Source organism: Rana temporaria, chromosome 1 (assembly GCF_905171775.1).
Source record: "Rana temporaria chromosome 1, aRanTem1.1, whole genome shotgun sequence".
In the NCBI taxonomy this organism is placed as follows: Eukaryota; Metazoa; Chordata; class Amphibia; order Anura; family Ranidae; genus Rana; species Rana temporaria.
In genome coordinates, this window is record NC_053489.1 from 369,475,883 (window position 1) to 369,489,843 (window position 13,961).

General features: G+C 43.7%; 1 protein-coding gene across 18 annotated transcripts in view; it reads right to left on the minus strand.

The window, feature by feature from the left end:
- Positions 1-13,961, minus strand: part of PTPRS (protein tyrosine phosphatase receptor type S) — a 565,376-nt gene that overhangs the window by 242,701 nt on the left and 308,714 nt on the right. For 12 of the 18 annotated variants that reach the window (XM_040322493.1, XM_040322436.1, XM_040322492.1 and 9 more), the window contains one exon: positions 12,039-12,156. The exons of the other annotated variants lie outside the window; for them this stretch is intronic. In XM_040322493.1, coding sequence (XP_040178427.1) covers positions 12,039-12,156 — 118 coding nt within the window. The remainder of the gene's footprint in view (positions 1-12,038; positions 12,157-13,961) is intronic. 18 annotated transcript variants of the gene reach the window in all.

Sequence of the window (13,961 nt, forward strand, 5' to 3'; positions counted from 1 at the left end):
GTTTTAGGAATTGTTTCATGTAAGGTGTTCCACTGTAGTCAGGGGGCAGCCATATTGCTTTTTATTTTATTTTATTTATTTCTTAAATAAATTCCATACAACTTTAGAATTTTTAATGTTTGTTAAAATTATAACCATTGGCATACAAAATTTCACCAGTCTGCCGCTTCATATATTTGGGTCGACATTTTTTTGCCATGCTGGTGTGTATTTGAATATGTTTTAACCAGAGATGTACAAGCTTCCATTTTATTGGTTAATTCTGCCATTTCAAAAAGACTTGAATTGCACTTAGAACCAGCAAGGTTTGACTCTAAAGTCTCGTACACACGCACAGTTTTCTCGGCAAGAACCAGCAAGAAAACTGCAGAGTAAACCGTGCGTGTGTACGAGGCTTTGAGGTTTCTCGGCAAGAAAACTGCCTAGAATCTAGACGAGAAAAATAGAGAACCTGCTCTCTATTTTCTCGTCGTAATTCCTGCCTAGAAACCTGAGCGTCTATATACTTACCTGTCACCGCGGAAACCCGCGCATACTCGAAATGACTTTGACGCATGCGTGGTAGCTTCCAAGGCATAGATAGGGTGAAGCAAGAAGGCAGCGATGGCATCGAATGTGACAAGCGCATGCTCGTCGTAGTTGATTACATCACCGCGTTCGTGCCATTCAAAAGAACGGCGGTTCTTTTGAATGGAGTGTGTGTACACTCGGCCGGCAAGAGATTCTTGCCAAGAATGGGGTGAGGAAAAAGGACGTTTTTTTCCTGACAAGAATCTGGGCCGTGTATACAGGGCTTTAAACGAGGCTCGACTCACATCCAGAACGAGGCTTGAATGCTCGCAACCATAGAGAGGCTTGAATGCTCGCACTCAGAGTGAGGCTTGAATGCTCTCCAGTGGCCATCTTGGTTCCAAATCCAGGCTTGGAGATCTACACATGGCAGTATCCTGCCTATTTTTGGACAGTATATATTTGCGTGGTGTAGGACATATATTTGCGTGGTGTAGACTCCATGCCCCAGAGGACATTAATTCTAACAAAACATGTCGAGAATAGTCCATGTCTGTGAGGTACCACGCACACCAATCCTGTATACTGGTGAATCGACTTCTAGGATCTATTATTGCTAGTTTTATACCGAATTTCTGTAAGTGTTTAGCACTGATTTCTTTTAATAAAGCAGTTAAGCAGTTTTACACTATGTGGCTGTTTTGTCTTTCCTTCGTGGGCCCTACTATAGAGTAAACTTTACCATCAGCCATGACAGTACCACCACCTGCAATATAGTAGAGGAAGTTGATTGGATCTTCTATACTTGCATATCTAGAAATTTATCATTTGGAGTCTAGACCTCTGGTAAGGAGGCATTTTATATCAATATCGGTGGAGGTGCACATCTCTCCATAAAGAGGACCTTTCACGCACAATTCCTATTACAAGGGATGTTTACATTTCTTGTACTAGGAATACAAATGATCAAAAAAATGTTTTTAAGAGAAAGTGTAAAAATAAAACGGAAAATTTCCTATCAAATACTTACCGTCATTTTCCTTTCCTGATAGGCTCCATGGCAGCATACTTCTGGGATGGCCCCGCCTCCATAACTACCCTATAGGACACCTCTTCCATAAATCTTTGCTCTGTGCTGCCAGCCATGTTCCGTAACTAGCCTACTCCAAGCATTGGGAGGGACTCCCTCTGCCATGGAGGCTCTCAGGAAAGGAAAATTACGGCAAGTATTTGATAGGAAATTTTCCATTTTCCTGACAGGCTCCATGGCAGCATACGTGTGGGAAATAACTCGCCAAACACACCCGGGTGGGCAAAATGCTGAGTAAAGTAATCAATTCATTTAACACCTTTGACTTTAAGTATGTCCCAAATCAAAGGGGATGAGCAGCTTGACCCTCTGATGAGGGCAGCACAATTTCTTGATTTTCGTGAAAAATAGTCATTTTAGGGTTCGAAACCAGCATGGTAATTAATACTCTATCTGGAAAAAAGTTAGGAAAGGTTCTTTTGAACCTAGGTTTCTGTTTTCAGACATATTTTTAGCTGAGGTGACAGCCACCAGGAAGTCTTGAGTGTAAGATCTTTAACTGATAGAGGTTTGTCAGGATCTGTTCCGAGCGTAGAAAGGAACTTCAGGACAAGAGGAAGATCCCACTTGGGAAATCTCGGTTTCCTTTGAGATCTAAGCCTGGTGGCACCTTGGAAGAATTGGTGAATCAGGGAGTGATTAGCCTATGAAATTCCTGTAAATGCCAAGATGGCTGATACTTGTACCCAAAGTGAACTTACTGCTAGAGACAAGTCCAGATCGGATTGCAGAAAACTAAGGTTATCCTGAACTTCCGGGGTACCACAAGAAGTAGGCCTAGAGGACATGTGATCTGTGAACTTGGACCAGATATGCTCGTAGACTCTATTGGTGTTTTTCTTTCTGGCATTAAGAAGAGTCGGAATGGCTTCTTCCAGGCAACCTAGGGCCTCGAGCCTTCCCCTCAAAAACCAAACCCTTAGGTGGAGCTGAGCAGGACAGGGATGCAGAGTTGAGATCGGAGACAGAAGATCCGGCCTGAGGGGCAGAGGAACTGAGTCTCGATAACTGAGGAGTGTTAAGAGAGGAAACCAAGGTCTGTTGGGCCAGAAGGAAATTACTGCTATGACTTCCACCTTCTCCGATCTGATCCTGTAGAGAAACTGGAGAACTGGGGAAAGGCATAAGCCTTGCTGAACCTCCAGCGGTCCGTCAGGGCATCTATCCCATAGGCTTGAGAATCCTGGAACCTTGATTAGTACTTGGTCAGTTTGTGATTGCACGGGGATGCAAAGAGACTTCTGGAGACACTCCCAGAGTTAGGATCCACTTGAATACCTCTTTGTGTAGAGAATACCTCTTTGTTTATTTGGACACAAGACAGGAAGTCCGCCTGCACATTCTGAATCCCAGGAATGTATACCACTGAGATGTTGGACAAATTCCTCTGAGCCCAATTCATCATTGGCTCTACTTCTTGTAGCAGGGACCAGCTGTGAGTTCCACCCTGTTTCCTTATGTAAGCCACCGCGGTTGTATTGTCCAACATGAGCATCACTGAGGAATTCACTATTAGATGGTGGAATGATAGGAGTGCCTGAAAGGCGGCCAGCAGCTCCAGTATATTGGATACAATCCCCCAAGAAGGTGAGCTCCATTTGCCCTGAGCCACTTCCACTAGGCAATGAGCGCCCCAACCCAGATTGCTAACATCCAAGGTTACCGTGACCCATGTGATGGGGAGGATCGAGTGACAGTTGCGAAGATTTTTGCCCTGGAGCCACAAAAGGAGAGATGCTCTCATGGCTAGAGTGAGAAGGATGTGCTGACTTTCACAGGAAGAATACCATTGTTGAAGGAACCCTTTTTGGAAGGGTCGAGTGTGCCATTGCGCCCACTTCACCATGGGAATGGTGGCTACCATAGTGCCAATCACCTTCAGGCACTGAAGAGCGGAGAGGTGAGACAAAGCAAGGTCTGAGCGGATTCTGTCCTGATTACCACAATCTTCTCCTCGGGTAGCGAGAGAGTGCTTTCCAATTTGTTGAAGTGGGCACCGAGAAAAACAAGGGATTGAGATGGCTCCAGGTGACTCTTCTCCAGATTCAGGAGCCACCCGAACTCCTGAAGAGTTAATATGACCAATTTCCTGTGCTCTAGAAGTTGACCTTTGTCTTGAGCTAGGAGGAGGTCACCTAGGTAGTGGTGAAGACGAACTCCTTTGACTCGGAGCAGAGCAACAACAGCTAACGGAACCTTGGAGAACACCCGAGGTGATGTCATGAGACCGAAGGGAAGACAGGTAAATTGTAAATGCCGATTGCCTACTGCAAAGCGAAGGAACTGTTGAAAGTCTGCTGCCACCGGAATGTGAAAGTAGGCGTCTTTCAGGTCGATTGACACCAACCAGTCACCTGAATCAACAGACTGTTGGATCGTTAGTAGTGACTCCATCTTGAATTGTTATTTTCGAATGAACTGATTGAGATGTGTCAAGTCTATGACTGGTCTCCATGTGGCATTCTTTTTTGTACCATGAACAGGGGAGAATACATGCCCTTGCCTTGTTCGCCATCTGGAACAGTAATGGCTGCGCCTTGATCCAATAAAGAGCTTACGAAAGCTAACAGTACCTGTTTCTTTTCTTCTGAACATGGAAGACTTGTAGGTATGAATCTGGGCCTGGGGTTGCTGTCGAAGACTCAAGTGTGACCTGAGGAGACAGTCTTGATGGTTCAAAAATCACGAATTGAGGCCGCCCAGACGTGCCAAAAGTGGAGGAGACGAGCCCCCACCTGACATGCCTGAGCCCCAATTTCAAAAAGACTTAGTGGAATCCCGGTTACTAGAAGAAACACCTTTCGCTGTTTTTTTGAAAGTGGACTGCCTGGATTTTCAGGATCTTGAAAACCCTCGACCAGGCCTGTAATTGCGTGCTTCCCTTGCGCGATCAGTACTCTGTGTTCTCAGGAAACTGCGTTTTTGGTTCTGCAAATGCCTATCCTGAGAGAGGAACCAAAACTTACCATGCGTGGCCCGGGTTATTGCGCTATCGAGCATGTTGCCATGAGAGAAGTGCCCTCAAAGGGAATACGACACCAAGCTTGCATCTGCCAACCAGGGACGCTGCCATAAGGCATGATGGGCTGTGACCGCTGCTAACATAACCCGGGCCACCAGGCGAATAACGTCAATAGAGGCCTTCCCCAAAAAGGCAGATGCCAGCCTTGAATAGGCGAACATTTGGCCATCTCAATAGAGATACCTCTAAAGGAACTCGTCCACACTGTCTGACCACGATTCCAAGACCTTTGAAACTGCGGCTAGGGCCAGAACTGGTTTGCAGACTGTTCCTGCTGTCAAATAAATCCGCTTCAGCTCCAAATCGATCCGTCTCGCCAAAAGTTTCTTGAATGAGACCGTATCCTCCAAGGGCAGAGTCACATACCTGACAAGTCTCATCAGTGCTGAATATACCAAGGGAGCAGACTCAAGGGCCCAGATTTAGAAAGACTTACGCTGACGTATCTTCTGATACGCCGCGTAAGTTCACGGATGCGCCGTCGTATCTCTGCGCCTGATTCTTGAAATGAGATACGCCTGAATTTTGGCTCCATCCGACCGACGTAAGTCTCCTACGCCGTTGTATCTTGGCCGCATATTTACACTGGCCGCAAGGGGCGCTTCTATTGATTTACGAGTTGAATATGTAAATGACCTAGATACGCCGATTCACGAATGTACTTACGCCTGTCGCTGTAATCTACGCCGTTTACGTAAGGCGTACGTCCGGCGTAAAGTTAAACCACCATATAGGAGGCGCAACCCATGCAAAGGTAGGGACGACGGAACAGCCGTCGTATTTTACGTTGTTTACGTAAGTCGTACGTGAATGGGGCTGGGCGTAGGTTACGTTCACCTCAAAGGCATTGAGCTGTTGTATCTTAGGGAGTATATGCAACGTGATTCTAAACATGCGCGCGCATGCACCTTTCGTTCGGCCATTCATTTGCATGGGGTCACGGTTCATTTACATGTATCACGCCCTCCTTCAACCTACTTTGAATTAGGCGGGCTTACGCCGGCCAATTTACGCTACGCCGACGTAACTTACGGAGCAAGTGCTTTGTGAATACTGTTCTTGCCTCTCTATGTTACGTCGGCGTAGCGCATATGAGATGCGCTACGCCCGCTCAAATATACGCCGCTCTACCTAAATCCGGCTAATGGTGTTTAACCTCCTCTTCTTTAAAGAGATAGTTTTGAAATTTTAGACTCCATAGAACTTTTTCTGTCCATTTTGCCCCATTCATCAGAAATTATACCACCTACTTCAGAGAGGAAAGGAAAATATTGACGCTCCTTACTGAGTTGTTTGAAAATGTTTCTCTGTTTAGGAGAAGTTACAGGGTCTTCCCAATTCAGAGCTTCTTTAACAGCTTTAACCAAGGAAGGATCCTGGATCTTCTACTTCCGACTCGCTATCCGAGGGAGGAATGGAAGGGTGGCTAGGTTGGGAGGACTCCAACGACTCATACACCTGCTCCTCTCCTGACAGAGAGATCAGCGGCTCAGGTGGAGAATCACAAGGTTTCTCAGCCTCCTGTAGAGAGTCCTTCATGATCCGTTTTACTAAAGATTCCAGGTGCTGGTCTGCACCGTCCCTCTCTTTAGCCATTTTGGAGAAACAGCGGTCACAGAGAGATTTACCAGCAGGAACTGGAGCTCTGCATCCCCAACATGATCTCTCAGACCCTTTACTGTGAGATGAGGGGGGGTGGGAAGAGCCTCTACTGCGATGTCCAGATTTAGAGGAAAATCCATGGTACCTGGAACCAGAGGAAGAGTGCCGGTGGTATGATTTAGAAGACTGCTCCTTTTGCGGGAATTGTGCTGTGGATCAGACCTAGAAGGGCTGTGGGGAGAGAAAGAGAAAAGGGTAGAGAAGAAAGAAAGCAAAAGTTACCGATAGTGCCCTGTAAACTACTCTCCTTCCCCCCAGCAGGCAGAATCATAAGAAGACCAATGTCCCATATTCCTACCTGCTGCAAGAGGACTGGCCACCAGGAGGCAGTGAAAGGTCCATAGCTAACCAAGTTAGACACTGCAGGGGGAAAGCAAAGATTAAGGAACCAGTAAGGGATACAATAAAACCCCAAACAACCCTACTTACCTGGGGTAGACTCTGCAGGAGCTCTGGGAAGTCGCTGCATAGCCCACGAACATTCAAGGCTCTGCATGATTCCCCCAGGTTTTTAAAGGTGGCGCTACGTGACGTCATGCCAGCGCCAGACCCGAGGACTCGCGCGCATGCGCGAACCAAGCCTCGCTTTTAATTTGGTCGCCAGCAGTTGTTTTCAGGGGAATGGTCCCTGCATCCTAAGACCTTTTCATTGATTTGCCAACGATGAGGTACCACAGGCATGCAACAACAAGCAGGTTTGTGTGGAGCTTTTCCTCCAGTTCAGCTTCTGCTGCGGCTTCTGCGCATGATACAGAAGGAAGCAAAGCCAGTGATACTGGTAGCCCAGCTTGGCCCAGGGAGATTGGTACGCGGAGATTGTAAAGATGGCAGTAGGGAGACCATGGTCTCTTCAATGCCGCCCGGTCTTGCTATCTTAATGTCCGATATTCCATCCTGCTTTACAGTCACTAAATTTGACGGTTTGGCTATTTAAGCCAGGATCTTGAAAGATCAAGGGGGTCTCTGATCCAGTGCTTGCTACTCTGCTAAATGTCAGGAAGCCAGTCTCTAGAAATATCTACTATAGAATTTTGAAATCTTAAATTTCTTGGTGTGAAGCCAAAAAGTGTCATCCCTGCAAAAAATGTATCGGCAGGATTCTTGCCTTTTTACAATTGTGGGTAGAAATAAAGCTGGCTTTGGGAATGATTAAGGGTCAGATCTCGGCCTTATTCATTTTCTTTCGGAGAACGATTGCGTCACATTCATTAGTCAAAGCCTTTCTGCAAGGAATAATATGCATGGTTCTGCCGGTCAGACCACCCTTGTGTCCTTTAAATTTAAATCTGGTACTTACAGAAGCAACCTTTTGAGTCCATTCAACATATTCCTCTGGTTCTTTTAACGAGAAAATTATTATTTTTTTGGTTGCAGTAACCTCGGCTAGGAGGGTGTCGGAATTGGCAGCTCTTTCACGTCGAAAACCATTTTTGATCCTACACCAAGACGGGGTAGTGTTGCAACCCACCCAGCTTTTTGTGCCCAAGATGGTTTCCATTTTTCATTTAAATCAAGATATCACACTACCTTGGTCTTTCCCAAATCCTAGTTCCACAGAGGAAAAGTTGTTACATTCTCTAGATCAGTGTTTCCCAACTCCAGTCCTCAAGGCACACCAACAGGTCATGTTTTCAGGATTTCCCTCAGATGAAACGGCTGTGGTAATTACTAATGCAGTGAAACTGATCAAATCACCTGTGCAAAATAATGGAAAGCCTGAAAACATGACCTGTTGGTGTGCCTTGAGGACTGGAGTTGGGAAACACTGCTCTAGATGTAGTATGGGTAGTCAAAGTCTATTTAGAAATGTCGGCTCAGATTCATTAAACCAATTTTTTATTTGTTCTGCCAGATAGGCGCCCAGGAAGGGGCAGGCAGCATCAAGATTGACGATTTATCAGTGGATCCGCCAGGTTATTCAGGCATATGGTGTAAAGGGAAAGGCCCCACCCTTTCGGGTAAAGGCACACTCTACCGGGAGGATAAGTGCCTCATGGGCAGTGCATCTGCAAGTGTCTATGGCTTAGATTTGCAAGGCCGCTACTTGGTCCTCAGTGCATATATTCTCAAAGTTTTTATCAGGTGGACGTTAGAGCTTCAAATAGGTTTGAGTTTTTGAGTTTGGCCGCAGCGTGCTGCAAGCCGCGGTATAGGTTCTTTGGTCTGATGACAGTCTTTGGGAATAATGTCTCCTTCCAGTCAAGGGCATAGCTTTAGGACATCCCAGATAGTAAATTATTATGGCTGCTCTGTGTCCTGTGATGTATGATAAAGAAAATTCAATTTTTTTCAATGTCTTACCTGTAAAATCCTTTTCTTGAAAAACAACACGGGACACAGGAGATCCCTTACCTCTTTTCTAGGATCTTCAATGCTTGCTACAAAACTGAGGGACTTCCTGTCTTTTGATTTGCCCGTGTCCATTCACCTATAGGTGGCATATAACCCAGACAATAATTATTATGGCTGCTCTGTGTCCCATGCTGTACTCCAAGAAAAGGATTTTACAGGTAAGATGTAGAAAAAATCAAATGTTTTGCTTGCACATGACTGGATGATGGGAATCAGCAAGGCTTTACAATTTCTACTAAGCTCTGAGTGCAAGTGCAGTTGCAAAGTGCACATTTAATTTGCCTATGTATTTTGTTGCCTGCCTAGTCACAGGGAGCCAACAATTACATTTTTGAAAATTGTGCCATAGATTTATTTATTCCTAGGATCAAACCCCTTTCTGTTCATATTTGCCTCTCTCCAGCATCAAAAACAGTAATGCCACTGCAGCCATCAGTAGGCCCCTCTTACAACTTGCTTAACATATTAGGATGTCTCCAATTTACAAGCCGAACTCAATGCTCTGTCTAATATAACATATACAGTGAAAAAACGTATGTGTTCATGCAGGAGCAGTGAGCAGGACGCTACTGGAACGCATGTAGTAAAGTGCTGGTGCCAAGTGTTCAAACATATAGTGCTTGCCGGGGAGAGGTTCCAATTTCCTTAAAAGTAGTGCAGATGTCCCCTTACCTTACTGCTGTAAGGTAACAGCATAAAACAACTCTATATGGATGGGTACAGCAACGAAATTCAGGCCGTTGGAAGTGGCAATGATCCTCACACGGGAAGATAAAGGAGAGCACCAATAGTGTAATAACGTAGGAGCAATTTAATAATATAATAACAGCTTATACACTGGGTACTCACAAAGGTAGTTTAAAAGTAAGCATATAGAAAACGAGTGACGTACTCGCTGACATCACATCCGGTACCTCTTTAACTGCACTCTTGCGCGCATTCGTCACTCACAAGTGACTTCTTCAGTCTTGCGTGCAAGAGTCCAGTTAAGGAGGTACCGGATGTGATGTCAGCGAGTAAACCACTCGTTTTCTATATGCTTACTTTTTAACTACCTTTATGAGTACCCAGTGTATAAGCTGTTTTTATATTATTAAATTGCTCCTACGTTATTACACTATTGGTGCTCTTCTTTATCTTCCCGTGTGAGGATCATTGCCACTTCCAACGGCCTGAATTTCGTTGCTGTACCCATCCATATAGAGTTGTTTTATGCTGTTACCTTACAGCAGTAAGGTAATGGGACATCTGCACTACTTTTAAGGAAATTGGAACCTCTCCCCAGCAAGCACTACATGTTTGAACACTTGGCACCAGCACTTTACTACATGCGTTCCAGTAGCGTCCAGCTCGCTGCTCCTGCATGAACACATACGTTTTTTCACTGTATATGTTTTGCTATCACCCATGTGTATAGTTTTGTAGCCCTGTGGCTTCAGCAGCGTCAGCTGTTCTATTCACCTAGTCAACATTGTTTTTCACTTTGGATTTGTTATTTTGCATCACTGAAGTCATATATTGTATTATTGTTTAGATGCACCATTTTGATCTAGCACTGTATTTGAGATTTATTTAATTCCCTATCCCTACAGCGCAGCACTATTTTTTATTCATCTATTTTTGGTTTTGATACACTTGCAGTGCCGCAGCAAGATATTTTTATTTTTCCCCCTTGTTTGTCTACGTTCCTCCCCCCATCCCCTTTTTTTCCCCTTTAGCTTCCCCTTTTTTAAGTCCTTCGGTAGCGCGGTTATACCCCTCCCTACATAAGCTCAATAATGGTATGCAATGTCAAGCTGCTGTTTCCAAAGCGAGCAAAGTCCTTTCTTGTATTAAGAGAGGTATGGGCTCCAGAGAGAGAGATATAATTTTGCCCCTGTTCAAATCATTAGTAAGACCTCATCTGGAATATGCAGTTCAGTTTTGGGCACCAGTTCTCAAAAAGGATATTGGGGAACTGGAGAAAGTGCAGAGAATGGAAACCAAACTGATAAGAGGCATGGAGGAGCTCAGCTATGAGGAAAGATTAGAGGAACTGAATCTATTCACTCTAGAGAATAGGAGATTAAGGGGGGATATGATCAACATGTACAAATATATAAGGGGTCCATATAGTGAACTTGGTGTTGAGTTATTCACTTTACGGTCAACACAAAGGACAAGGGGGCACTCTTTACGTCTAGAGGAAAAGAGATTTCATCTCCAAATACGGAAAGGTTTCTCCACAGTAAGAGCTGTGATAATGTGGAATAGACTCCCTGCAGAGGTGGTTCTGGCCAGCTCAGTAGATTGCCTTAAGAAAGGCCTGTATTTTTTTCTAAATGTACATAATATAACTGGGTACTAACGTTTATAGGTAAAGTTGATCCCGGGAAAAATCCAATTGCCTCTCGGGATCAGGAAGGAATTCTTTCCCCTGCTGAAGCAAATTGGATCAAGCTCTGCCGTTTTTTGTTGCCTTCCTCTGGACCAATTGTGGGTATAGAATTGGGTATATGGGATTGTATGATTTTATTTTATTTTTTTTATGGTTTAACTGGATGGACATGTGTCTTTTTTTAAATCTAACTATGTAACATAATGGTTATTTCATATTTTTTTTTTTTGTTCAGCTGGAGACCTAGAATGAGGTTCCAAACCAAAGCCATAACGACCAAAAAAGGATGGTGATAGCACATCTATTAAGCAATGGCTCCATAGATTTCTGGCTTATTTTGCATCCCAGTGCATCCAGCCCTACCATCCAATATTCTTTTAGTATTTGATTTTGTCACAGGCAATCACACAACACTGTGGCAAGGATGGAAATACTTTGATTTACAAGAAAATAAAGTATGTACAATTTCAGATATTTTCAATATCAGATGTTTTATATTTTTATTCAAAATAACTTTTACCAGTTGCTTATATATATATATATATATATATATATATATAATTACACTTTAGTCGGGACTGACATTTCCGCACTCATACACACAGTGGCTATGTACGCCGAGTGTATGACACGGGAGCGTGCCAACAAGGTAACCCCTTCGCGAAAGAGCTTTCCAGAGTGGGTTAGCTATTGCAGGGAGAAGCCGAGAGAGCCACCGTGGGACCCCAGAAGAGGACGATCGGGGCCACTCTGTGCAAAACGAACGGCACAGTGGAGGTAAGTATGACATGTTTGTTATTTAAAAAAAATAAAAACTGAACCTTTACAATCACTTTAAAGTTATTTTTCTCTTTTTGTTGGAAAATGACATGCACATTTTTTTTAAACAATTCTAAAATTCATTTTGCCTCTCAAATATATTAGTCATTTGTAATAGTTTTTGATCCAAGAATGTAATGGTCAGTGCACATACTACGCTAAGCAAATACTCTACCTGTGCAATTTTGGACTTGGTATGTACTCACCAGCACTCTTAGTGGTGATAACCTTTGGTTTGCAGCGTGCACCGTCTCCTTTCATAGTATATGCAGCAACTGTGATGGAATAAGAGGTTTCAGGTTGAAGTCCAGCTATAATCATTTCCTGTCAATTCAAAAGAGAGGAATTCTTGATCTATGTGTTCAGTGTGTATGTGCATTAAAGACTGCTGAAATAATGATATCCATACTTCACATAAGCATAGGAAAACATCTCCTTTAATTTGATAAAAAAATTATTACAAAGATCTCTTATTTTACACCCTTAAAGCGGAGTTCCACCCAAAAATGAAAATTCTGCTTTTCGCATTCCTCCCCCCCTCCGATGTCATATTTGGCACCTTTCAGAGGGGAGTAGATACCTGTGTAATCCAGGTATTTGCTCCCACTTCCGGGCATAGGTCACCGCGGCGACCTACGCCACGTCCGGCACCTTCTCTTCCCCCCGCTGTCTTCTGGGAGACACACCGGTCCCAGAAGACAGCAGGGACCAGTGGGATCATGCAGCGCGACTTGCACATGCGCAGTAGGGAACCAGGAAGTGAAGTCGCTACAGACATTGCGGGCACCCAGGACAGGTACGTGTCCATATATTAAAAGTCAACAGCTGCAGTATTTGTAGTTGCTGACGTAAAAAAAAAATTCGGCGGAACTCTTTAACCCTTTAATTAAGATAGTTTTGTTAATTATGTTTAAAAAGAACCAAAATACCTGCTAATTATTCTAGAAATATTTTTAGCTAGTAGCTTCCTCCTATGCTCCCTGCCTGTGCACACGGATGGGTTAATGAGATGAGGAAGGGGAGAAATTGAACAGAGACTTAAAAAATGAAGTAGGCAAGGCTTTTAATGCATATATAAAGCGGAACTAAACCAATTGATTTAACATTTTTAAAAAACATTAACATTCCTGGCATGTCGGGAACACTGTCACATTTGCTTGTGCTGTCAACCAAACTTTCAAACCATCAAATAGCTGGTGTCATAACTGATCACATGAGCAGCACCATAGCAGTTGCAGATCAAACAGAAGCGAAGATGGCAGCTGTTTTGTTATGTTAAAGAGGAAGGTAGGCACATACTACATTGCTCGCACATCAAGTTTGTTTTCTGCAGAATATTTTAAAGTATAAAACACAAAGAAATGTGCACGTACTCCATTTTTTTTTTCTTTTGATTTGAAAAAAAGTAAGTGGAGGGCAAAGGACTAGTCATCAGTATTGCCTGTAAGCTCCCTGCAGGTGATCTTTTCTCCATTGCTAACATGGCATGCCTGCACTGTGTTTCCTTTTGGGGCAGGTTATCTGTGTAAAGGAACAGGGCTTTTTTTTTAAAGGTACATCTTTTATTTTTATTTTCTTACATACAAAACAAACAGTACAACAAACACACATACTGGGCGAACATCGCCCATTAGATTATTTTACAAAACTCTGGTAGCTGGTACACATTGAGCATGTTCATAGAAACATATATAAAATAGGGGGAGAAAAACAATAAAATCATCAATTTACTCACTCAGGTTTACTCAACAGGCATAGGTATCAGTCATCAGTCAAAGTTCAAGGAGCAGGTGGTATGGTGCTCGCGGAATCAACCCAAGAGCCCCAAACCTTCAAGATTTTTTTTGGACACCCTCTGGCCTCATATGTCAACTTGTACAGCGGTATAGCATGATTGATTGTGGTGAGCCAGAAGGCAATGGTAGGTAAGGATGGAGACTTCCAGTGGAAGGTTATGGACTGCTTAGCATAGAACAATACTATCTGCAGGAAGGTTTGCGTATTCTTATATATACTCTCGTCATCAATATAGCCCAGTAAACACCTCAGGGGATTACATATATTGAGTATCTCCGTCAGCGAGCTAATGAAGGCCGTGACCTCCGACCAGAACTTTCTAATCAGAGCAC